The 27,365-nt window shown below is 39.1% G+C and overlaps 1 protein-coding gene across 1 annotated transcript in view; it reads right to left on the bottom strand.

The window, feature by feature from the left end:
• Positions 1–27,365, bottom strand: part of LOC127572193 (unconventional myosin-Ib-like) — a 204,044-nt gene that overhangs the window by 93,021 nt on the left and 83,658 nt on the right. Inside the window, 3 exon segments of the mRNA XM_052019109.1 lie at positions 9,759–9,822; positions 11,268–11,314; positions 13,071–13,175. Of these exon segments, the coding sequence (XP_051875069.1) occupies positions 9,759–9,822; positions 11,268–11,314; positions 13,071–13,175 (216 nt within the window).

The following is a 27,365-nucleotide window of genomic DNA, read 5'->3' as shown; positions in this document are numbered from 1 at the left end:
CTTTACTCATTGGAGAGAAGGAGGATGAGAGGAGACATGATAGAGGCGTACAAAATATTAAGAGGAATAGATAGAGTAGACAGCCAGCGCCTCTTTCCCAGGGCACCAATTCTCAATACAAGAGGGCATGGATTTAAAGTAATGGGTGGGAAGTTCAGTGAAGATATCAGAGGGAGGTTTTTCACCCAGAGAGTGGTTGGTGCATGGAATGCGCTGCCTGGGGTAGTGGTGGAGGCAGGTACATTGGTCAAGTTCAAGAGATTGTTAGATAAGCACATGGAGGAATTTAAAATAGGGGGATATGTGGGAGGCAGGGTTTAGATAGTCATAGGCATGGTTTAAAGGTCGGCACAACATGGTGGGCCGAAGGGCCTGTATTGTGCTGTACTGTTCTATGGTTCTATGGAAATGTGGGAGTTTAAAGACCAGCTGGTCAGAGCTCAGGACTGCCATGTTCCAGTGAGGGGTAAGGACAAAGACAGCAAGGTAAGGGAACTTTGGATGATGAGAGAGGTTATGAACTTCGTGAAAAAGAAAAAGGAAGCATGTGTAAGGTTTAGGAAGTTAAAATTAGACAGGGCCCTTGAGGAATATAAAGATAGCAGGAAGGAGCTCAAGCAGGGTATTAGGAAGGACAAAAGGGGCCATGAAATGTCCTTGGCAAGTAGGATTAAAGAGAATCTCAAAGCATTTTGTACTTACATTAAAAACAAGAGGATAACTAGGGAGAGAGTAGGACCACTCAAGGATAAAGGAGGGAAAATGTGCTTGGAGCCAGATGATGTGAGTGAGGTACTAAATGAGTACTTTGTGTCGATATTCACAAAGGAGAAGGACATGAAGGTTAGTGAGAGTAGTGTGGGGCATTTTGAGATCAAGAAAGAGGAGGTGCTGGGTCTTTTGAAGAACATCAAGGTGGATAAATCCCCAGTGCTTGATGGGATATATCCCAAGATATTGGAAGAGGCAAGAGAGGAAATTGCTGGAGCCTTGATGAAGATCTTTGTATCCTTAGTAGTATGCAACATGAGAAAATAAGAAATAGGATCATTCAATTCTTCAAGCATGTTCCACCACTCAATAATGGCAGATTTTCCACATAAAAATCTACCTTCTTGCACTCAGTATTTTCAAAAATCTACAGATGTCTTGAATATACTGCACAACCTAGTATCCTCATAGGTCTGCATAGAGAATTCCAAAGATTCACATCCTCTTGAATAAAGAATCCTACTTTATTTAGTTCCAAATGGCCAATCCCTAATTGCCTGTGACACCTACTTCTAGATTTCACAGCCAAGGAAACACCTGTGCATCATCTCCCCTATTAAGGCTTTTATATGTTTTATTGTAAGTCGAGAAGTCAGATATATTTTTTTAAAATGCAATCTAGTTTGTTTGCGAAAATACTACTGATTTCTAAAGGGATTTTTAAAAGCAAAATTATAGGTAAAGAGGAAGTCGCTTCAAAATATAATGTCACTTCTATCACTAAAACTTTGGAACAAATTCTATCAAGTCTCCTGAAGCATATGCAACATCTAATATAAATGGAAAATGTTGACTAGTCCCAACAATCTATTTCAAAATACATTGAAAATTTCCAATCAGCAGCCAAGAAATTTGGAAAAACAATTATTCTCAAGTTGTCAACATACACTTGCTGTACATGGCAGAGTAAACTGAATTTCATTAAAGCTGTCACGGTCATGCTTACACAACAAAGTGGAAACTGATAGTGAAAATCAATGATTGTGAATGGTGATGCTCTCCAATACATTAGCCAGCTGGTGGCTCTGCTGCAGTCTAACTATGGTCATCAATCTCCATGAAGATGGATAACAATGAACGAATCTGTTGAAGCCTAGCAGCACTTCTGGAAAAATAAAAGGCAACATGATCTCCTGAGTATGCCCACTGGAGCAACTGTGATTGCCTAATCCAGCATTATGACCTTAACGGAGTTTCTGATAATCCTAAATGGCCATCACTCATGGAATACACTGCTGGTGCAGTCTTCAGGGTAAATTGTAACTGACCATGCTCAGCTGAACATCTGTGTATGATGGGTAGCTTACCTCACAACCCCTCTGTCCCTGTCCCCAATTCCCCAAAAAAATGAAATTAGAGGCAAGTATTGATTTTATTATATTTCTTTTATTATATACAAGTACTTCTTTTCATGATGCAGCAAATCTACATTATTTTATTTCTACCCACAACATGCACCTTCCGATTAATAAACATTTCCAGGCTCTGAATTTTCCCATCCCATTAGCAGATGCATAGTGCACAATGGAGGGATGACTGACTCTGTAACTCTTTTTCTCTGGAGTTAATCATACACTAGTCTTGCTTAACCTAAACACTGTACATAATGCCAATAGAAGGTCAACTGGGTACTGGGGAGAATTACTCTGCTCTAATTTGAAACAATCCCATGGGATGTTTTACCTCTACCTGAAAGTGCAGACCTGCTCTCAGTTTAGTTTCTTATTTGAAAAAAACAGTGCTGTTAACAGTGCAGCACTCCCTTCTGCCTGCGCCTAAACTCCAATCCAGATTCAGTACTCAAAACCTGGAGTGAGACTTGAAGCTGCAATTCTCTGACAAAAATAAGAGAAGGCATTTCTATTTGAAATCCTCCTGCTGCAGTAGAGCTAGCACACTATCCCTTTTTCCTTACTTTTACAAAAGCTAATAAGGCACCAACTCAATTATCTCTAGGTCCTTTGGTGCCAGATTTATGCCTATAACCTTTGTAAATCTGGTACCACATCAGTTATATAATGACAGCAAAATATACCAGTTCCTCAAGAATAGGCAAAATAAAAAAAAGTCATTCATATCCAAAGGTTATCAGTTTTATCGATGCACCATAGAAAGCCTACTATCTGGATACACCACGGCTTGGTACAGCAACTGCTTTGTCCAGGACTGCAAGAAAGTGCAGAGGGTTGTGGACACAGCCCAGGATATCACAGAGACCAGCCTCCCCTCCATGGACTCTTTGTCTATATTTCTCACTGCTTTGGTGAAGGCAGCATAATCAAAGACCCCACCCAACAGGGACATTCTCTCTTCTCTCCTCTCCCATCAGGCAAGAACATAGAGGACCCTGAGGGCACATACCACCAGGCTCAAGGACAGCTTCTATCCTGCTGTTAGAAGACTATTGAACGGTTCCCTTATACAATGAGATGGACTCTTGACTTCACACTCTACCTTGCTATGACCTTGCACCTTATTGTCTACCTGCACTGCACTTCCTCTGTAGCTGTGACACTTTACTCTGTATTCTGTTATTGTTTTTACCCTGTACTACCTCAGTGCACTGTGTAATGAATTGATCTGTGTGAACAGTATGCAAGACAAGTTTTTCACTGTACCTTGGTACAAGTGACAATAATAAACTAATACCAAAACCAGTACAAAAACAACACTACCAACAAAAGGGGCTAAATTCAATAGCACCCAGTAATGGATGCAGGGATCATGTTGTGAGATTAACCCAAGCCCACTGCTTCCAATGCATACAACATAAACACAGTAATTAGCATGGTTGCACTGTGCAGCCAGCACTAACTGTACTATTGAGGAGTTGCATATTTCAGCAGGGGGCCCTAAATTATGAGTAACAGGACTACTTAACCTGGAATAAGTCCGATAATGAAGCATATTGCAGCTGCATGGATGGCTGTTCTCTGCAACGATATCCTCGCTGAAGTACAGATACTTACAAACTATTACTTATTGAGGTTAAGGTTGGACAATTGCACCTTTCACATACTGGACAAACAAGACATTGAGTTTCAGAACACTTCTATCCCCGCCCCCTTCTAGCAACTTGCCCTAATCTATGTTGCCTCTGCTCACTCCATCAGTCACACCACACTCCCATTATGCATCAATTCTGGGACCATCTGTTTCATGCTGAGGCCTGAGGTCAGAACAAAATCCTTCAGAGGCTGACAGACCACTCTCAATAGATTTGAGCAACTCAAAAACTATAACAAAAAACACCAAGCACTTGGACAATTGTAGCAGCAACTGGTATGAATCAGTCACCAGCCAACCAGTTAGTAGTTGATAATCCTTTTAAAAACACTAATGGGGGGGGTTCATCCTGATGTTAGGTATGTGTTCTATCATGTGTGATTAAAAGTGGGTATTTGCTAGAGTACGATCTCCAAAATTGCAGCACTGGTGTCCAATTGACATTGTATATTGCTTGGTGTTATGCCTATTCAGCATACTTCTAATGGACATTAGCTAAAGACATGCTTATCTCCTCAATATGGCCTCCTTTGTGATTCATCTACCAGATATATGTGTATGCTGTACGTGTTATTTTGAAACTGAAATGGCACCTGTAGTATTAAAAAAAAACTACACACTATAGATCCACATTTTGCAGCCAGAACAAGGAATACTGATGACATTTTATAACTAGTAAAAGAGAGCAACCATGTTACTGGTAGAAAACAGAAGGATCATATGAACATGTTTTATTGCTTGCAACCCTAGAAGAATTGTGCCCAATCATTTCATTAGTGCTGTCTTATCACTGGTTTTAATTAGTTTAATTTTAAAGTAAACATATCATTGATTCCTTGCTAGGATTTCTTTCCCACCAAGCCTTCTATTACCATTCCATTTTAATTAGTGCTAACCCTCAGGGTCTTTGACATGAATCACTTCCTTTCCATATGTGCCTACGTACAGGCCTACATTTTCTGCACACAGTCACTAGGCCTCATCATTCTGCCTGCATGAAGCTGTGAAGCATTTAAAAATGCCTTAAATGGTAAGGCAGTTTCTTTGCTGGGGAACTGGTGTTTCCAAGCCCTGTTCATTTCCTGCATTTCCAGACTCACAGCTGTGTGAGCAAGTTAAGCACAAAACTGAAGGCAAGAATTTGCTGGCAAATAATCATTCAGAAACTAAAAATGGATTGCAAGTCATTTCAATAAAATGTCTAAATCCTTACCTGCTTTTGCCACAAAAAATGCACAACTTAGTTAACACGATGTAACAGAAGGTACAATAGATTTAGCACCCTCACCACTATTTTTCTTGTCTGTGCCCACCCCCCCCAACTTTGGACTACTCAAGGAGTCTAGTGGTAAAGCCACAACTTTCTTCAGCCTCCCAAGAAATACAATGGAAAATCAGGGTGCTGAATCTGGCCCAGGTTAGACTTGCTACACTCCAGCAACTTCGTTCATGTGAATGGATAGGAATGGCTCTCAAATAGACAAGTTTCAGGTAAGTTGAATTTTCAGAATTAATAGAGTTAATTAGTTCAGCTAATATATTAAATAGTTTTAAGGATTTTCTGTTGTTTTAATTATTTTTAATTATTTTTAAAATTTGATTTTGAAAACTGTCTAACTTTTAACAATTTGATATTATGGATTTTTAAAAAATGGTTTTGGGTATTTTTCAATGTGTGAGAATGTCAGTGACATTTACAGATATTTAAAGTTTTTAGATAATTTGGACAGCTGGTAAGTCTGGTAAAGTAGCTGAGTATTTCTGGGTGTGGTCCTCGACACGTACCCTGGTAAAGCCCTGTGCTATATAGGATGACATTGGTCAGCAGCTGGCATTGGAGAGTATATTGCTGCTAGAAGTGTGGGAATGGGAGCAGTGAGTGCAGTGGACTCGCCACCCACTGAGATGGGTCAGGATGATATTGTATATGCTTCATGGGCTGTATGTTGTGCAGCACTAAGTTCGTTCCCTTCCCCTGCTCTTCCTCCAGTTCCCTGTATCTTTTTTTTCCTCCAAGTTTTGAATGCTGTTTTTGATTCTGCATCCTCCATTCTATCAGACAGTTCTTTTCTAATCCTAACATCTCATTGTATAATACAACTGTATCTCCATGTCACCATTAATACTTTTGCCAATCATCTTAAATTTCTATCCTCTGGTCTTTAGCACTTAAACCCCTGGAAACAATTTTGCCTTATTTTATCTAAATCCTTTACAGTATTAAAATATTTCTAATAAATCTACTTTTACTGTTTCCTACTCAAAGGAGAACAACACAACAGTAATCCTTCAGACCAGGAACCACTCTGGTAAATCTTTACTGTGCCCTTTTCACATCCTTCCTAGGTGTGGTGCCAAAATTGGATGCAATACTCCAGCTGGGTCTAAGCTTGGGTTTAGCATAACTTCCTGACCTTTTGTGCTCTGGTTCTATTTATAAAGTACAGGTCCTATATTTTTTATTAATTGCTTTGTTCTGCAACATTCAAAGATTTGTGTACAAATAACCCTTGGTCACTATCTTTATGCATCCAATTTAATAGTGAACACTTTAATACATGCTGTGTTGTCTCATTCCTCTATTCAAAATTTGCCTTGTACTTCTCTGCACTGAATTCCATTTGCCTTTCCACTTTTCCGCTCCTGTTTTTTGACCTCTTGACGTCAACTACTATCTTCTTCAATATTTATTGTACTTCCAAGTTTCATGTTGTCTGCAAACTTGGAAACAGTACCCTGTAACACCAAAGTCCAATTCATCAAAAAGGCAGTATTGACCTTATACTGGACCTTAGGGAAACAAATTTACCTCACCAGTCTATAAAAAAAGCATCTTTTCATCTTAACTCTTTGTTTATTATCCTATTGCCACAGGGGCACATACAGGAATTTGAATTTGACCAGTTTTGGAGAACATATCAGTCTCATGAATCCTTAATGTGCTTAATAACTGGGGGAAGAGGGAATGAAGTGGGTGGGAAGAGAGGAGTATCCTGTGCCCCTGCTTACGTATAAATCCTCCCTACCCCAGTGCCATGCAACTTCCTGCTTAGACAATTATGTATACTTGCTACAATTACTTTCTTATCCAATAGCTTTAATTTTGTGGTATTTACTTGCAATTTGTCAGTACCACTGGAACACTAGATTTCATTATTGTAGCAGTAAGCAGCAGGTTGCCAACTCAGACTATCCCTTTTACGAATACCAATCTGTTGTTGGCATTCTTGAAGACTAAAAAAAATTAATTGGGCCTGAATTCCGGAAAATTACATCCAAATTTATACTCGTTACCAAGTCAATCCTGACAACAGCACTGAACATCAACATTTTCTGAAAATCCTATTAGCACACTTTGGTATGAAAAGCTGGTATTTAACAAGAAGAAATCAGCTGGAAATAATGAAACCCTCATGAATAGATGATGTTTGAAATCCTTCTTTATTTTATTAAAGTTATGGAAATCAAAGTTTGAGAAGATTCAAATAGTTATCATCTATACCAATATTGAGGAAATGCAACTATGGGGATTTTTTTTTGCTTGAAAATGCAATGGATTCTGATGCCTTGTGAAAACATACAGAGATATTTTAACCTAGCTCCCTCAGCAGGAAACCAATAGGAGATGGTATAGCTCTGGTTTTACACTCTGAGATTTCTACACATAACTTACGTCACAGTGCAGAGTCAAAAAAGATTTCCTACCCTCTCATGACCTTAGCTCACTGCACAGCTCTTTTAGTACTTCCGAAGAGTACTCATTCTTGTAATGTAGGAAATATTGCTGCCAATTTGCACGCAGCAAGATTTCTCAAATATCAATATGAGAATGCTGATAATTAGGGTTAAGGATAGGTCACCATATGAGGGATTACTTTCATGGTTCTCCATGAAAAGATCCACTTGATCTTTTACGTTGACCTCAGATGGGCAGCCACGGACTCAAGTTCAACACATCTGGAAAAATACAATTCCCTTTCCCCCCACCCACTCACTGCCCACTGGGCTGTACTCCCTCAGCACTGTACTGATGGGCATAGAGCCTTGTGTTCAGGCCTTTCATGGCCCCACAACCTTCTGACTCAGAGGCAAGAGTGGTACCAATTAAACCATTAAATGTGAAATGGAACTGGATATTTATCTGAAGTGGGAACATTTTGAAAGGCAAGAGATCAAGCACAATAGACTGAATCAATGCTTTGTATGCTGCATCATTCCATGGTTGCCATTGTTACCAGCTTCAGTACTAGCCTTCTTCTAAAGCAAATTGCACACTGGGCCAGAAGAATTTCAATATTTTAAATTCACAGTCACACACCTCAGTTACTTGGCATGAGTGGAATGATACCTGTCTATGCAGGTCTAGACTATTCTCAGCAGGTCATATCAAATGTGATCCTATATGCCACAATTACAATATTTCAGGGAGCTGTATGCTGTTGTCCAAATAGCTTCATATCATTTTATATAGCAAAAATTCAGTGTTATATATTGTGTTGTGCTTAATATTATACATTAATAATAACATGTTAATATATGTGCAATGAAAAGAAATTAAATGGGCAGCATAGAACTTATTGCTGCATATTATTCAAAGTTAACATACCGTGTACTATGATAAACTTTTCAGATGATCTAGTTTACTTGCTTCCAATTATTCTAATTATATCTGCTGAAAACATCTTTTCACTAACCAAACTAAGCATGTCCAGTCAGCACAATGTGTTCTCAGAGTGGGTTTTCTGCTCATTAAAACTTTGCACCAGGAACCAGGGTCCTGAACAATATAAAAGTATTTGGATCCAGTCCACAGGAAACTAAACGTCCGACTAATCAAAACGGAAATATGGTATTTAGTTCACTATTATTAAGTGAAAGCTATGCATATGGTATCTTAAAAAAATCTTCAGTGAGATAAGTATCTTTTTATAACTCTGGCAGGACAAGAACTCAAGCAATTCAATGCGCTATAAAGATAAATGGACAGGACAGGACAGGAAGAACAGAGGCTGACATGCACATAGACAATAAGGAATAATAATGTATTTTTCAGAAGTGAGTAGGATCCATTGAGTTCCCAGATACAAAGTTCTTCAGATGCAAGATAAACTGGATCTTGGTTTTTATTGTTATAAATTTTCCTTTACAGGACATTCCTCACAGAATAATAATATGAATTCATAACCCAGAATATGAATTCATAGCCCAGAATTTGCATATATTTTCAGGAAGAATTAAAGGCTACCATTAACTCAGGCCTTAGTGGTTTGGAATAAATGTCCAATAAATGTGTTTATCTTCTTTCACTACTCAGTGACATCTCGCTGCTTGCTCAGTGGCCCAGGAAAATATACAACTCTACCTCTGTTAAAGGTGCTGTATAAGTGCAGTTTTTTTACTATCACATTTCAATGTAACTACCACCTTGAGATCCTTGCCTGCAGCCACACTTCAGCATGGAGCCTATTCTTAATTCAAAGTGCTTAGATCATTTTTGAGGACAAACATTTCCTGTGCTATTTCCTTTAAATTACCAGATTATTCACACACATTGTTCTTTTTGCCACCGAAGTGTCAAAGGAACCAAGAATGTTACTAGCAAAATTAACATGTTCAATCAAAGTAGCAACCCATACACTGTGTACGGATAATCCACCCAAACGGCTTCAAACTTCAGGGTCGATACTGTACAAAACTGAGTGGAATAAAAGATCCTGAAATCCTTCCCTCAGAGGAAGTAATACCTTGTGTATGAAATATATTCCTGGTAAACATCTTTGACCGCATAGTTCTTCAGTCTGTTGACAAAGTTTTGCTCACAAATTATACCCTTTGTTACAGGCATCTATAAGTGATCCGTGCTTTCCATTATTTCCGTATCATACATTACAACTCTGCACTTCACACCACTTGAATTTCGCCAATTTAAAATAATCTCAAATGCAAATTAACACTTTTTTTTATTTGAGAGAATTACTTACAGTTGCTGATAACACCACCAAGTGGGTCGCCTTTAAAGTCAAACTCAATATCCATATACTTTCCCTGTGAAATAGAAATGATTGGTTGAAATCTGGGATGAAACTGATGTAACAGAAAGTTAAATGAAGTCTAACAAATGCCTCAGGGCGATGATGGTGGTCATAGAGTCATACAGAATCAAAACAGGCCCTGCAGCCTAACTCGTCCATGCCGACTGTTTTGCCCAGCGAGCTCGTCTCAACTGCCCGTGCTTGGCCCATAGCCCTCTAAACCCCTCCTATTCATGCCCTCCTATCCATACGATTATCTAAATAGCTCTTAAATGTTACTAATGTGCCCACCTCAACCACTGTTTCTGGCAGCTCATTCCAAATACACACCACCCTTTGCATGAAGAAACTGCCCCTGATGTCCCTTTTAAATCTCTCGCCTTTGATCTTAAACCTATGCCATCTTGTTTTTAGCACCCCCTCCCTGGGGAAAAAGATGATATCCTTCTACCCTTTCTATGCCCCTCATGGTCTTATATACCTCTATCAGGTCACCCCTTAATCTCCTACGTTACAGGGAATGAAGCCCTAGTCTATTGCAACCTCTCCTTGTAACTCAGGCCCCTAAGTCCAGGCCACATTCTGGTAAATCTTTTCTGCACTCTTTCTAGTTTAATAACATCTTTCCTATACCAGGGTGACCAAAACTCTACACAGTACTCTCAAGTGTGGCCTCACCAATGTCTTGTATAACTGCATCATAACTTCCCAACTCCTATACTCAGTGCCCTGATTGATGAAGGCCAGCATGCCAGATACTTTCTTCACCACCCTGTCTACCTGTGACGCTGCTTTCAGCGAACTATGCACTTGTGCTCCTAGGTCTCTCTGTTCCATAACATTCCCCAGAATAAGGGGTGGGTTACTTAGGACTGAGGTGAGAAGAAATTCCTTCACTCATTGACAATTCTCGACCCTGGAGGGTTGTGGAGGTTCAGACATTGTGTTCATTCTAAACAGAGATAAACAGATTTCTGGACATTAAGGGAGCCAGCGCATATGGTGATACTACACAATGTAAAAGAAGTTCAGGGCTCAGTGCAGAATCTCCCAGAGATGCTATGGTGGTGTGGCCCCTATCACAGCTCAGAGTATAAAGACAACATATAGATTAGTAACACAGTTTGAAAAAATCATACCAGGCATTTGAACCTGTATCTTCTGAAAGATGTGCATCATATCAAACAATGCGATCCGACTTAGTAAGAAATGTTCATGTAGCACAACCAAACCATAAAAAAGATGAAATGGAAGATCTGGCATAGCCATAGAGTAATTTTCTAAACTCAAATGCCACAGAATTAACCTAAGCATGTCTACAATTGACTTTAGAGATTAAAATCATGCACCATTTCAGAAATGAAAACAAAATATTCCTTGATGCAAAAATACTGAAAGCTTCTGATGTAAAGACCAAGAGAAAATTCTGAACTTTCACTCAATTTAAGAGTTACTTACAAATCTGGAAGAATTGTCATTCCTCACAGTTTTGGCATTTCCAAAGGCTGGTGGAAAAGAAAAACAAGGAGTAACAAATTAACCTCAGGTCTTTGCTTCTGTACCACAAAATAAAAAAAGGAGCCAGCCACTGTCTTGTGCAATTCATTGTTAAAATCCCACCTCAAGATTTTTCAAAGTATCATTCATTTCTTTTTTATCTGATCAGCTAGAAGCGTAATTCACAGTCTTCCACAATTCAACACCACTAGTCTAGATGAGCCACAAAAATAAATATTGCACAATTCTGAGGAATGGAATGAGTACTTTGTACAAAAACCAAGGATAAGCAGTCACTCATCTAGTTGTAGAGGTGTACTATGCACAGACAGCATTGTGCATCCCTTGACCTTGATTTGCTACTTCTATTCAACATAAATAACAATCATTAACTTAATGTTTTGTTAATAAGTTTTTCTGCATTTTCAATCTGTGACTATACTATAAGTACTATAAGTTAGCATTTCCACTTTTGAAAATGGATGAGCTTCTATCCATCCAATCCAACATGCCAAAATCCAGGCGAAAATTGACATGTTAAAAAATGAATAGATTCCAGTGTCAGACTGATGACAAATTTGCTTATATTCTCTGGAGTTCAAAATAATGAGAGAAGATTTCATTGAAACACAACATTTCCAAAGGACTTCACTGGCTACGTGCAAGGAGGATGATTCCCCTGGCTGAGGATTCTAGGATTAAGAGGCATAATTTCAGAACAAGGGGTGGGCTATTTAGGACTGAGGTGAGGAGAAATTCCTTCACTCATTGGCAATTCTCGACCTTGGAGGGTTGTGGAGGTTCAGTCATTGTGTTCATTCTAAACAGAGGTCAACGGATTTGTGGACATTAAGGGAGCCAGGGCATATGGTGATAGTACCAGAAAGTGGAGCTGTTGCTGAAGATCAGCCATGGTCTTAATGAACAATGGGGCTGGCGCGAGGGGCTGGATAGCCTATTCCTGCCCCTATTTCTCATGTTCTTATGTTATAGTGCCTCATGGTTTTGAACTGGTAGGTTTGTACTGAACCTATCCCATTTAGCACATAGGTAGCAGCACACACTGTATCTCCACAAGAACTATATGGAAGTCACTCCTACCAGTACAGTCACGGCAGATGCATCTGCGACTATGCTAGGTGTACCTTTGTTTAATTGGGTGCCAGATTTAATGTTGGTATTCCATCTGGTTTTACTCTTATTAATGTTTTTTGTTGCACTATCATCAATCTAAATGGCTTTCCAGGCTGTTTCAGAGGAATTATGCTGCAAACACATTGTTTGGTTTTGCTGTCACACACGGGCAAATTTCCTTCTCTAAACAGATGTAGAGAACAAGATTGGGTTCTCCAGCAACATGGTAATTCCATTACTGATACCAGATATGCACTTATTAACCATTTAACTAGATTGCAATGCATCATGGGTCCATTTTAGAGATTACTACTGTAACATAACCAATATGCTATCCTTGCAATAGTTTCCCCAACTGAAAACTATTGCAAGGATAGCATATTGGTTACATTACAGGACAATGTAGGATTTTCCCATGGACTGACTCCAGGATTCATTGAAACTGCAAGGTAAATCTCACATGACAGAAGATTGAAACTGAATGATAAAATAGACTTCATCTATTATCTATTATCAGTACAAGTGTAGGATGAATTAACATTTTCCGATTAGGATTTCTTTACACTTGGTCTCATAACAATAGTCTTCCCTATTAAAGCAAGACAATGTGTTAGATATTCTTAAACTTACCCTCAAGGACAGGGTTTGATTGTAGCAGCTGTTCCTTGACTTGATTGACCTCTGCTCCCTTGCCACAAACAGCAGCAACATAGGACATAACCAATTTGCTCGCCTCTAGAAAGATTAAGCATTGTTTCAGTAATCTAACCCATAGTCAAAATAGTAGGGGCTTCTTAACACAACATATTTGAAAACACAAAGAATGCAATTGTCTATGTGTTAAATCATCTGTCCAACCTGGAAAATGATACAGCTATATTTGTGCAAAGTATTAGACAAGACATCAGTCTTAGTGCCAGCAACCCAAAGTATGCCCTGAGATGAGGAAAACAGCAGCAATAATGCTGGTGGGAGTCAGCAGAAGGAGGGATATGGTGTGAGGCTGAGAGATTAGCATACTGCAGAATTGGGAGTTTCTGTGCCATGGTTTCTAAAATAGCTTAATTTGCCTTTCATTAGGAAGAATCAGAGCATTAGCCACATTATCTGATTTGTGCAAGGACATCAAAGACAAGGATTTGCCGCACATTTGGCGATGCGAGAGGCTGGAACCTGTCTTCTGAAAACTGGCTTAATCCAGTTTCCGTTTGGATGTTTTGCAGACTTGCTAGCAGTACAGGTATTGCTCACTGAAATTGGGATGCCCGTAAAACAGTTGCAGTGAGGTTTCTGTGTACCCAATTAGCTCCATTCCCTAGGCTCAAGCAGGAGGAACAGCCAATTAGATATCAAACTTGAAAACAGCCTATGGCTGTGTATGTAGTTTGTGAACATCTTCATGAGGGACAGTAAGTAACAGGAAACTTAGGGGTCAGCTGGGAGAAAATCATTAGCAATTTTCATGTCACTCTGCATAGCAGTTCATAAGTTTCTTTTGTATCTTATAATCTTTTTCGGTCCTTCACAAAGCTACTTTATGTTGTCTCTACCAGGTGCACATACATTCATGGAGAGAAAACCTGAAGGACAAGTTGACTGCCCAGGTTCTGTCATGATGCACATCTATCATCCACTCTGGCAGCACTGCAGTAGCCCTGGCAACAGCTTTTTAGTACAATCACCTTGCATGACTAGTGTCACTGCTGACGTGGGGAGAAGTTGCCCTTGGCTTTTTTAAAATTTATTTGATTAACAATTGTATGTGTGAGAGAACAACTATCACCAACCACACTAGACAGCTTAAGTACCTTGTTTTGTTTTGCAACAGTAATCATTCCAATACATTTTTTTCCTTTGCCAATTATATTTGATATGAAGCAGATCCAGCATTTCATTATACAGGGGGAGAGAAGCGAAATAAAATGTTATTTTGGAAACCAAAAAGTTATTTGCTCTAAAATGTGTGGGGAAAAACTTGAGCATCATTTAATGTTGCAATAAAAGGTGACAAAGACTAACAGTTTCTTCATCAAAATGTAGCCTAGTTTCAATATTTATTGTCATGTTAATGAATCACATGCACAGTCAGATTTGGGGCCACTGGAAACAACGTGGAGAGTCTGGTTAACAGCAACTGAAGGAGCAATTAAGGAGTGATTTCAATTATATTTTCAGGGAAAGTGGTTATGAGATCAATTATTTGAGCTTTGCCATATCCCCTTACTTTCAATAACAATCAGGAAATATGAATGCTGAAAATCTAAGGTAGAAACAGAGTGCTTCAAAGGTTGACAACCAGCATTTGAGAAGTTAAGAACAACGCATTTTGGGTGTGATACTGTGGTCCTGGATAATTTATTTATCCCTCCACCAACACCTTAAAACAGATTATGTGGTTATTATCCGGTACTTTCTATGAGAGATTGTTGTATGGTAATTGTCTGCCACGTTTTCTATGGTACATTGACAATGTTTCATAATGTACTACCATTGCTTCAAAGTCCTTTGGGACTCTGATGAAGGCTCACATTGTACCATTCTTCACTTCCAAATCATTTTGCATTTGCTGATTTTTTTTTCTTCCCATTCATTCCAAGCCAGGCAAATTAGCCAATTAACATTTATGTTCTTCAAGTTAGAAAAAACAAGTAACTGAATACAAAATACTTTGTAACAGTAACAAAGATCAGATCAGTCAAACTGCAAAAAAGTTAGTTCATTTTATCACATATTATATCACTTTAATTTGACTTTAGTTAATCAAAAATAAATGCATTTTAAAGTTGATTCACTTGGTTGTGACCAAGGTAAAGATGTAGAGGTAGATGGGAGATTTCAAACAAGATTGGGTTGGAACCTGCTGGGTAATGCCAGCAGTATGTGTCAGAGAGGTTGTGATTTGCACATGCATTGGCTACATTCTGCCTGTGATTTTAAAGCTGTACTCCAAAAATGGACACATGTTGGAGCACGGCAGTGGAATGTAAACTTGTTGCAGTTCCCCAGCAGATACAGTGGGGAATCTGCCTCAGAGCCTACACCAGATCAAACTTGGGCAGGAGTATCATGTCCACTCATTTCTATGCAGAGGACTGGCTATAAGGGATTTTTGTGGTTCGTCATCACTCGCTCTCAAGACCGTGACATCTAGTCTAAGGTGTTGCCATGTGTACGGAGATGGCTGATTAGACCAGTCTGGGCTCGATACTTCCTTTCACACAGGTGACAGAGGTGTAGGGATGCTGTAGCATCAGAGATAGAGATATGAATTATAAACATTTTTGAACTAATTGAGCTTGCTTAAATATCTTCAATTTGCAGAGATATTCAGAAGCATCCTAAGCCTTGACAAGTTTGAGACTTGACTTATCTTACTAACAAAGCTTTCTCAGCCATTTCAAGGACAGCACTTGGTCTGCCTTTCTCGTGTGACACTATTTCATTGCATAAGACATGAAGTTGGGATTAGTGCAGGCACAATGGTACGTCTGCAAAAGGCAAGCCTCTATTTACTATCTGGGTCAACAGCGCACTGGTGGGTTCCCACTGACAACCTATTCACGTTTATTATAAAGCTGCCAGAGCTAGTTAAAGTTTAGAGGTGCTATTTAGCCTTACTTGTTTTCCCATCACAGAACAACCGTCTGCTCCATCAATTAATGTATTAGAATATTAATGTAGAAGAATATCCACTGGGGAATACATTGAAAAGGGAAAACATTTATATAGCATATTTCACAATCACAGATCATTCCAAAGGTCAGACAATTAAGTTTTTTTGTTGTTGTGAAGTTATTGTATTGTAGGAAATTTTGCAGACAATTTGTGAGCAAATGGGATTAGCGTAGATAGGCATCTCAATTGGAATGGACAAGGTCAGCCATAAGGGCCTGTTTCTATGCTGTACATTTCTATGATTCTATTCAGCAACATGCTCCCAGAAACACTAAGATGATAATAAAAGATAAACTGATTGTAGTTGTTGGTTGAGGGATAAATATCAGCTAGAATGGCAGGAATAACTTCCCTGCTCCTTTTAAATTATGCCAAGAGATTATTAAAATCCACCTGAGGAAGCAGGCTACATCTCAGTTCAGCATCTGACAGCCAACCTAGATTTCAGTCAATCTCTGGAGTGGGATTTGAACCCACAACTTCTCAATTCAAAGTCAACATCAGTATCATTGGATCTCCAGCCATCACAATCAGGAAATGGTTCTCTTGTGTTTAATGCTCGTAGCAATCCTAACTGCCTAACTGTTCAGAAAGCATCCGTGCTTTAAGGTATTTGATTTCAAATCAAAGAAGGAAAGATTGACAGCATTCCTAAGATTTTCATTCACTCATTTTGACTGAATGTTTTTGCATAAGATACACTAAAAAGGTGTAAAATTTGCTGTGATGAGATTCATCAAGGACTGAGTTTAAAGACTACCAACAGGAAATTCTTAACATTCAGGAATCTTTATTTTCAAATGTAGTTTATACATCAAGTTAGGTATCGTGCTGTTTCTATCTGCCTGCCTGCTGTCTGTCTGCCTTGCTTTCCTTCTTGATTTTTAAAGAAATATTTAATTGCTCAGCAACAATGGCCTGAAATAATACTGTAGCAAAGAAGCTGAGAGTGATATCATGACCTCGACATCCATGGGCAAAGAAGTCCAAGCACATGCTGTTTGGCCAGCACGCTAGATGTCGGTGAACACAAAAATTGCAGCTTATCTGCTGGCTTTTTCAAACAGCATAGCTTCAAGGGAAATTGGGTTATAAAACTTATTCTCTGAGCAAATAAGACCTTTCATTTTTCAAATCAGTGAAGCTGAAAATCATAATGGAAATAAATTCTGGATGCTGCAGTATAAGACATTTGGGGGAATTTCACACCAGAAAAATGTGCTGGCACAAATGAAAAGCCCATCAAAAGGTCAGGGCGACATTTCCTGGTGGGTTAAGACACTCAGAAATGTATGTAATACCACATTATTCTGGATTAAGCTGATTTTCAACAGCACAACAGCATTTCTAATGGAGTTGTATGAATGAATTTCTAAATCTATTTGTTTTCAGTTTGACACCCAAATGACAACATTGGCTGTAGAGAATTCCACCTATCAATAATTTTATCATAAAGAGTTGTGGCAAGTACCTTCACCTTCCAGATGTGTTACTGAATAAATTTTCTTAAAATTTCTGACCACTATAACACAAACAGTATCATGGCAAACTAAAAGGATCTATTCTATTCAAGGCTATAAACACTGAAGGTAAACTGATTTATTATGAATTTATAGCTTGTGGATATAAGTTTAAACACATTTTCTATGTCCAACTGGTGGGAAAGTATTTCTGGGAACACTTCAAAAAGGCCAGCTGTAGTTTTCAAAAGGAAATGACTCATCCCTGTTGATGGTGAGTCCTTGTAGGCAGTCCTCCATCAAGACAACAAAATTAATTTGATTGCTTAAACAGGCTTATATGTCATTAGGATCAAGCTAGTCTTACTGCTGAGAAATGGCAGTGGGTGCCAAGTTCCCTACGCTGACAGTAATGTCCAAAATTGTTTGCCTAGCTAGAAAGTGCTAGAAAGGACATGGTATTTGGAATACCTCCATGTCCTGTTTACTAGATCAGTTTTGTCCTTGAGATGGATAAGTCATCCCATTCAGGAATCAGAACCATTACCTTGTAATTAATTAAGGATTTTTCACTGCAAAAAGCATTGCACAGCTTTGATGAACCAAGTAACACATTTTCATGACAGAGAAAATTAGTTTCACCCAGATCAGTAGACATAGTCTCATAAAAGCTCATAACTGCTTTTCTCCACTGATGCTGCCTGACCTGTTGATAGCTATGAGTGTTTTCAGATAGCACCATATGCCTTGAATAGAATAGATCCTTTTAGTTTGCCCTGATACTGTTTGTGTTATTTTGCTTTTGTGTTACTAGATTCATTCTTTAGTTCCCTATTCTCCATGTTGCAATACGTGTTAGAGACAAAACAAAAGTCAGCTCTCATGTCCTTGAAGAAAATGCGAATTATACTGGAATCAAGACTTTTAAACATTTAAAGCACTGTACTCATTCTGCCAAGTAATCCATTTCGCTTCTGTCTTGCATCTGTCTCTTAATGAGAACAAGTTTGTAGTTTTCAGCCCAAACTCTATGGTTGATTAGAAAATTTTAGGCAAGAGGTGAGAGGTTACGCAGCTAATCCACACTGTTTGCGGTGGGAATACCAATGGAAATAAAGGATTCTCTGTTTGGCGAGCAACCCAGAATCCCATTACTTTGTTTGCAAGGGCAAGTTTTGGTTCATGAGGAATAAGGGTTCAGAAGCAAATGTGACATGGGGTCACCGAAAAAAATTGTACTTGGTAAGAGTTCAAATCATAACAACTTGTAGTTTTCTGATTATGAATATACAATACATATTTGTGCACAAATTTTTAACAAAATTATAAATAGTGAATCAGACCCAAGAATGTGTTCCACTAACAAACAAACCACAAACCTTCCATTGCTTCCTTTTAGTTATTCCTTAAAGTAAATCTTCACTTTTGCTCAAAATATTCTTTATTATCCACCACCGTGAATAACAATGCAACATCCTCTCCCTTCTAAATAAAAGCAATAATAAATATCCAACAAACAGGGCAATGATTCTCTCGAGAACTGGGCAGTAAAATCTGAGAAATTTAGACACAGATGGAAGCCATTCAGCTCATCATGTCCATGCCAGCTGAAAAGAGAGGTATTCAGACTGATCCCACTTCTCTAACTCCTGGCCTGTAATCTTAAAGGTACGTCAAGTGATCACCTCTCTTCAAATGAAATGAGTGGTTTTGTTTCCATCAGCCTTCAGACAGTGAGATTAAGACAGTTACCCTTTTATGAGTGAAAATGTTTTCCTCAATATCCTCCTAATGCCTAATGCTTTAATCCTATGCTATGATCCCTAGTTATTGACCGCTTTGCTGAGGGAGACAGATCCTTCCTATCTGCCCTAATTTGGCCTCTCTTATTTTTATATAACTTGTTTAAATTTCCCCTGAGCCTCCTCAGTTCTAAAAGAAACAATCCTAGCACAGCTGCTAGCTAAAACTCTCTGGACAACATCCTTGTAAATCTCCTTCTACCCTGCTCGAGTTATCCAGCATTTCCTTTGATGCAGTACTTCAGTTGTGGGCTAATTCCTGTTTTATATAATTCCACCATGAACTCCTGACTCTTCTGTTCTCTGCATCAGTCAGTGAAGTATCATGTATGCCCCTTCAATCACCATATCCACCTGGCCTGCTACCATCAATGTTCTGCAGATGTATGTTCTAAAGTGTGATATCACATCCAAAGAGCCCATTGAACTTCACACTGATTCCTGGAAGTCGTTAATTTAAGCTAGCAAAATACTTTCAAAGCCTTGTACAACTAACCATTTCCATTTAGGATACAGTTACATTTGTGAATACTGTACAGATTAAAAAGTAACTTAAGCTTCAAAAAAGTTGAATGACTATGTCCAAGATACGAAACAAGCCAAGATTTAGAAATTTACTTCAAAACCCCTTTTGTGGACCAACTGTCTGGATTTAGATGAGACTTCTGAGTAAATTAAAGAGGAATGTTTTCAAATTAAGAGAGATTTCAGCAAACAGAACTACATTGATTTAAAAAAAGATATTACTCCCTGTACAGGTCACACCATAATCAGCAGATCATTTTAACAAAGTTGATGCTATTCTGAATATTTGGCCTGGAGGTGTAATTGAAAAAAGCTCTTGAAAAAGTCCCATTGTGCCAATGAAAAGTACCTCTGTCTGCTTACATTTTGTGACGTTTTTGGGACAAAATATAAATAATGCAACAGTGTAAAAAGCCCTAGAAAAGTGCAGATATTCCCATTCTTCAGTCTTGTGACAAGTGGCAGAAATCACATGGCTTTATGGTACATTAAACCTGCAAAAATCTTCACAACACCATTTATTTTCTGGCCAACACCTACAACGAATAAAACATAAGTAAATAGAGATAACCGCATTTTCAAATGGACAAAGAATACTTTAGTCATGGGCAGATTGGGAATTAAAAGCAACAGGAAATATCAGTCACTTAATGGTGAGCAGCTACTGGATTAATATTTTTGACTGGCATAAGAAAAGTCATTATAGACTTCCAAATGCACCAGTCAAACAGTACTCCATCCTCCCACTCGCAGATTAATCTGCAAAGATTTGAACTGAATACAGCAAGAAGTGTTGGAGCTTCAGAAGCTGATTTAGCTACCTTCTATACTCCACCCACTCTTGCTTCAAACTCAAAAACCTGGAGGATTTTGTGTAAGTGAATCTACATGCCAGTGCTTCCTAGTTTTACTTTTTTACCAATGCACTAAAACACCTTTGCATGAAGCACCCAAAGGAGGACATTAGTTCACTTAGAAAAGTCTTCTCTTTGGACACTAACACTACTGATCAAACATACAATAGAATATACCTGATTTTATCAATTGCTGGCACTTCATTAACTTGAATAATTAACTAAGCTCGTAAATACAAACCTCAATAGGAATGCTTCCCATTTACTAAGACCTTTTGACAGTGTGGAGATATCAACAATTCATAACAGCTCACAGCATATTGCTGCTGCCTATGGTTGTGTGAGCGATCTTTCAGTCATTTTTATCTCGCCTTCACACCCACCCACCTGCCCACCCTTCTTACATTTACCATAATCCTGTCCATTTGGAAATTCATAAATCGCTGTTCACTTAGGCTTTATTTCAATTGGTCTCTACCAGAAAATACATCACTCTTCAGCTTCAATGGCTTTTAGTGCCAATCTGCTTCCCATAGTAGGCTACTCATTGTCACAATACCTCCTCCTAGCATCACAGACCTTTCTACTTTCCCCTATGACTCAGGCAGCAGCAATACAAGGTGACTCAATGACATGTGGCTGGTAATGGGCACTCCAGAGCAGTTAAAGACTGACACCAGTAACTAGAAACCATACTATGAAGCTAACATGATTGAAACAAATGAATTAGTACTGGGTAGGCGTTGATTGGGTATGTGCTGTGTGCAAAATATTGACATTTTTGCCTGGAAATTGGATGGCGTTATCTTTGCATGAAGCACTAGCATAAAAATCAGGTCTCCCTGAACAAAAAAAAATCACAAAAATGTGCCATGTACAACAGTGTTAGGACAGTTTACACCAAGAAAGAAGGACTAAAGTGTGACTTGGGCAGTTCCTGGTTGGACAAGGTGAAATTCACAGCAGTCCTGACGAAGGGTTTCGACCCAAAACGTCAACTGTCTGTTTCCCTCCACAGATGCTGCCTGACCCGCTGAGTTCCTCCAGCATTTTGTTTGTTGTTCTAAATTCAGAGCAGCTGCCGATATTTTGTTATGCAGCTATCACAGCAAGGTATCAGCCCTTAAAGACACAATCCCCATTGCAGCCAAATACACATTATGGCTGTCATGGAAGAGAGAGAGAGACTGCAGTGAGGAGGGAGGGAGCTCTGTGGTATATGGAGAGTGGCAAAGGAGAGCTCGCCAGCGAGATACAAACCGGAAGAGAAGTCTTGCGGTCCAAAGGGGCTAGGAGACCTGCCAAGGCTGCTGTAAAAGCAGCCTACAGGAAGTGGCTGTAGTGTTGGTCAGGAGTGAGAATCCCTGCGCAATTAAGCAGTGTCAGGAGAGATTTCATGATCTTACAAGATATGACAATATGAGCTGGATACCAGTAAAAACAGCCCTCTCATATAGACACACTTATCCAGACATATTATTACTCACAACTACTGTTAATAAATCCACACCCCACCACACATCCACTCCACCAGTGATATTCTTCCCCTATACACCACCCAGCCCCCACACAGACATCAAGCCTCCAAACACTGAAAAAAGGAAAGGTTACTCAATGTCCTTAATCTCTTCCATTTAGACTAAACCAGTGAGGAATAGAAGCAATACCACCTCAGTGGAAGGGGGACCCATTTGTGTGCGGTTCTTCACCATGCTGGAGAAGACCATGTCTTCCTATCTACCAGGCATGTTCACTAACAATGTTTTGTTGTGATATCACTAACAATGTTTTGTTGTGATATATAGACTCTCAGTTATCAAGGATAATGGAGGGTGTGCCTCTAAGGATAATGCAACACACATTAGAAGGTATCAAATGTGTTGCACAGTACTCACTTTGTTGGAATATTGCGGTCATTATTGTTTCTTTGTGAATTGTTTTACAATGGTACCTTTTTCCAGGTTCTCAAACACTCTTGCTTCTTTTCAGTAGTCAATCCCAAATGATTCTATTTACAAAAATTTGCATGGCTCTCTGTGATGTTGCACTGAAGTAGAAATTGGAATTGGTTTATTATTGTCACATGTATGGAGGTACAGTGAAAAACTTGTCCTGCATACCGTTCATACAGATTAATTACACAGTGTATTGAGGTAGTACAAGGTAAAACAATACAAAATGCAGAGTAAAGTGTCACAGCTACAGAGAATGTGCAGTGCAGTGTAAAAAAGCCACAATAAGCTTAAAATATTTAATTTCTTTTAATGTACATTTTAATGTACTGTATCTGTGATAATATAACTGTAATCTTAAGAATTAATGCACTCTTATTGTACACTCTTATTGTCTGCAAGTTCTCTGGAGGTGAACATTTTAAACCTGAAGGTGGGAGCTTATAAGCCTTGCATGCGTAACTTACAAGCTGGTAAGACAACTCAGAATCAGAATCAGGTATTATCATTGTCTTATATGATGTGAAATTAGTTGTTCTGTGGCAGCAGTACAGTGCAAAGGCATAAAATTACTAAAAATTACAAAAATAAATAAATGGTGCAAAAAAAAGGAATAACGAAGTAGTGTCCATGGGTTCATGGACCACTCAGAAATGGCAGAGGGGAAGAAGCTGTTTCCGAATCATTGAGTTTGGGTCTGACTCCTGTACCTCCTCCCTCATGGTAGTAACGAGAAGAGGACATGTCCTGGATGGTGAGAGTCCTTAGTGATGGATGCCACCTTCCTGAGGCACGGCCTTTGAAGATGTCCTCAATAGTGGGGAGGGTTGTGCCCATGATGGAGCTGGCTGAGTCTACAACCCTCTGCAGCCCCTTGTGATCCTGTATATTAGAGCCTCCATACCAGACTGTGATGCAACTTGTCAGAATGCTCTCCACTGTACTTCCATAAAAATTTGCAAGACTCTTTTATGACATCCCAAATCTCCTCAAACTCCTAACGAAGTAAAGCAACTACTTTGTGATTGCATCAATGTGCAACTGCTGTTTAATCAAGTGTCCACTGTACATCCCTTTCAACTAGTCAACAATATGCATTTTCATGACCATATGCTGCATCAACATTAAGATGTTTTGGATGTAGCTTCTATGTGCAATCCAAAAAGTGAGAAGATTGGAGACCAGGGAAGAAAGATGATGATGACCACAGTGACAATCCAAAGCACTGTGCCTGCTGGTTCAGATGACAGCTGCTGTGGAGACACAGACACGGAGGTTGAAGCTTTCCTTGTGAGGTCAGTGCTTCAACTGCTCTAAAACCCCTCAAGCAGCTTGCTCATTCATGCACACAGCCAGCCATCCCAAACTCAATTGGCCAAGACTAGTAGTCCGAAACCAGCCAGTCCAGGTCAACGGCTTCTCTTAGATCATCAAGGACATGTGTGCAGACTCAAAATGAAAGGGAGCAGCCTTCCAGTAGTTGCAATCACAGAGAAAACACCACAACATAGCACTGGGATATCAAAACCTACCTACGTGGTAGTTAAGGGGTAACGTGTTTGGGTGTTTAACTCAAAAGACAATTGTTGTGATTTTCCATTTGTGCGTTGCTTGATTTTACTTTGTTACTAATTGTGATGTGCATTACTCTCAGCTACATTAGATACAATGGCAAATACATGCCATGTATGGTAACAGTAGGTCAAAGCATGCAAGCTCTTGGCCAGTATTTACAACTGGAGAGTGAGCATCTCTGAGGAAAGTATCTTTTGCAAGGAGTCCAATGTGTTTTGTTTAGAGCCATTCATCAGAAAATACAAGTGTTGCAGGTAAGCCATTTAAATAATTGAATCAGGAATTCATTCATTGATATATATTGTAAGCAATGCAGGTAGATATGAATCAGCATGAGCAATATTATGCATTATCTGGGATCTCTCAGCTGCCATGTTAGTGGTAATAAATAGGGTAGGAAGATGGTCATTTGGTTAAATGATTTAAGCACTTCCCTTATTGTTCATTGGACAATGGGCTCCTTTTCCTGCTCAGCTGGAAGCTAAAGCTACTGATGCTGGACAGAGACATCCACCCAGGAGCTTTCTTGCTCCTTGCTTGCACCAAAGACTTCTGCTCCTCTTACTCCAGCTGGTCTTTTGCATTTGCTTCCTGATCTTCAGGCTCCGGGTTTTCTTTATTCCTTTTCCTCACATTGTTGTTTTCTGTTTGCCAGATCATGCAGCCATGCAGCACACAAGGATGAAGTCTCCACACCTGCTGGACAGGTGCTGCAGTGTGTCCTGGACTGATGAAGTCAGCTGAATTTCATCTTCAAAAGACCAATGCTACTTTCCGTAAATGTCTGTGAACTTGTGTGAGTCACTTTACCTCTTCTTTGCTGGCATGTGTCCTTTGGAAGGTGTTTGAGCAGCCTGCAGTTAGTTCCATAACTGCTCTACGAGGTCTTAGCTGTATTTCCTCTAAACTACAAATAAAGCAAGAACATAGGGTGCCGTGCTCCCAATTCTCAGTTGGTATCTGGAGCTTTGCAGTCCAATTTATAGCCTGAAACTTTCATTGCATGGTAATTGATGTCATTAGGTGTGCAGATGATGTTGGGAAAACTTAAGCTTGCTAACTTGGATTGTGCATGGTGCAATTTCATCCAGAAATACTTGGCAAAGCAACTTTACCAGGTTAAATTGACTTTGGATCTCTCAGAGCTAAAAAGATACGGAAGTATGGGATCCAGTTGGAAGACATTAGGTGCTATAGTTTTCCTTCAATGCTCAAATTAACTTCTGCAAAGAACATGTTCCATAGCAACAAACACCCAGATGGACATAACTCTACACAATTATGACACAGCAACAGAGCAAAGCAAACACATTGTAATATTTGCATCCTACTTTAACAATCTTCCCATCCCATCTTGATAACATGACAAATGGCTCATATGCAAATGAGTTATGCTTCAGTTAAAAATAATATGACATTAAACTCATAAATAGCAGAATCCTCATGTACACACTGTGAAAACATCATGTCTCCAAGGAAGTAAAAGTTACAGTATTCCAATTCCTTGTTTTTGTTTTGAAAAATGTCTTGAATAATAAGGTAACCAACATCAGGAATTTTAGTGAAGTTGCACCTCCAGAATGAAGAATCTCAATTGTTTCAATAAAATATTAGCTTTTAGAAGCTGCTACCAACTGTAACAAAGCTACTACAATGAAATATTCCAATACTGAACACAAAATTAAATGCAGTGCATTTCTCTCATTGGGCTTCACAAAGAATCATAGTTCATCCATGTGGGTGGAGGTAGACCCTACTTTCTCTGAGTTATCCGTCTTGGGAGACATTCCAGCATAAACCAAAGGGTATGGAGTTCATCAGCTGCAAGGACAGTTAATTTTATTCCACACACTGTTAAAAAAAAATGTTGGTTTCATTCGTAGGAATGTGAAAGTGGTACTATGTGAAGCATTAAAAGTAAAGTCAGAACTTCCTTGTAGACCATGGGTAAGGTGAAGCAATGTAGGGCTGAAGGTCCCAGTTAATTTCCTATTGCATGATATTAGATTCCACTGACCACATGAGTTTAGCACACAGGCAGGTTATTTAACCATCTGCAGCACTAAAAACAAGTTTGCCTTCCTATTCACCCCTTGTGACCCAGTCCAGTTTGACTCCCTGCTGTGGGAAGGAAAGGCAGGTATTGGAACAAGTTCTGTTAATGATTTGGCTAGATCAAAACTATTGACTTGACAAGTTTTGATATCATCTAAAGAAGCATTACATCTCTGGTTTTACATAATCCAGAGCACCAATGTAAACGTAAAGGTCAAGTTTATAATAGAGAGTCCACCATGAGTTTGGCAGAATTGTTGTAGAGCAAAAAGAGAGAGAGAAGGATGGAGAAAGCTATAGAGAACCAAAATAGAGGATCATAACAGTCAAGTTTCTGTGAATTGGTTGAAATGTTCAGAAACAGAGAACTTCTGTGAATTGAAATTAGACTCTGCTTGAAGATCACTAGAGTAATTGACTCTTCACGTAGCAAAGACATAAAGGGCTTCAGCAATAAACAGGCTGAGACTGGGGCAGAACTGAAGAAAGAACAGGCGATCAGCGGAGATGGAGGCTGGGGACCATTATGCTGGAAAGGATGCTGGATTTAAAACACAGTTCGAGATTCAATAGGAATTTAAGGCTGTGAATAGTGAGCTTCAACCTAAGACAGCAACTGTGAGAGGGATAGCGCAATACTCTCTACCTTCCATACCAACTTTGTATACTTTCATCCTTCCCCTGTCCATCCCCATCAAAATCAACTATGTTTTAGTTGCCATCTCAGCCCCACATCTAGAACACCCTTGCAAAATCATCCCCTCTACAATCAATAGCATTCTTAATGCTGATCTTTTTGATGATATTCAGTCACCTTCTGTTACTCTTTCATCAAGGTTTGACATCCATTCTCATTTTTGTGCGTTACATAAAATTTACAACACAGAAATAGGCCATCAATGCCAATCAATTTACATCAGTGTTTATAGTTCATGTGAGCCTCCTCTCACTCATTTCAACTAAACCCATCAATGTACCTTTTCCCCACCTCCACAAAATTAGCAGTCAATTCATGACTCCTACTTCC

This window comes from Pristis pectinata, chromosome 1 (genome assembly GCF_009764475.1).
Source record: "Pristis pectinata isolate sPriPec2 chromosome 1, sPriPec2.1.pri, whole genome shotgun sequence".
In the NCBI taxonomy this organism is placed as follows: Eukaryota; Metazoa; Chordata; class Chondrichthyes; order Rhinopristiformes; family Pristidae; genus Pristis; species Pristis pectinata.
The sequence above is the reverse complement of the archived record's forward strand: the minus strand, read 5'-3'. Positions and strand labels throughout refer to the sequence as shown.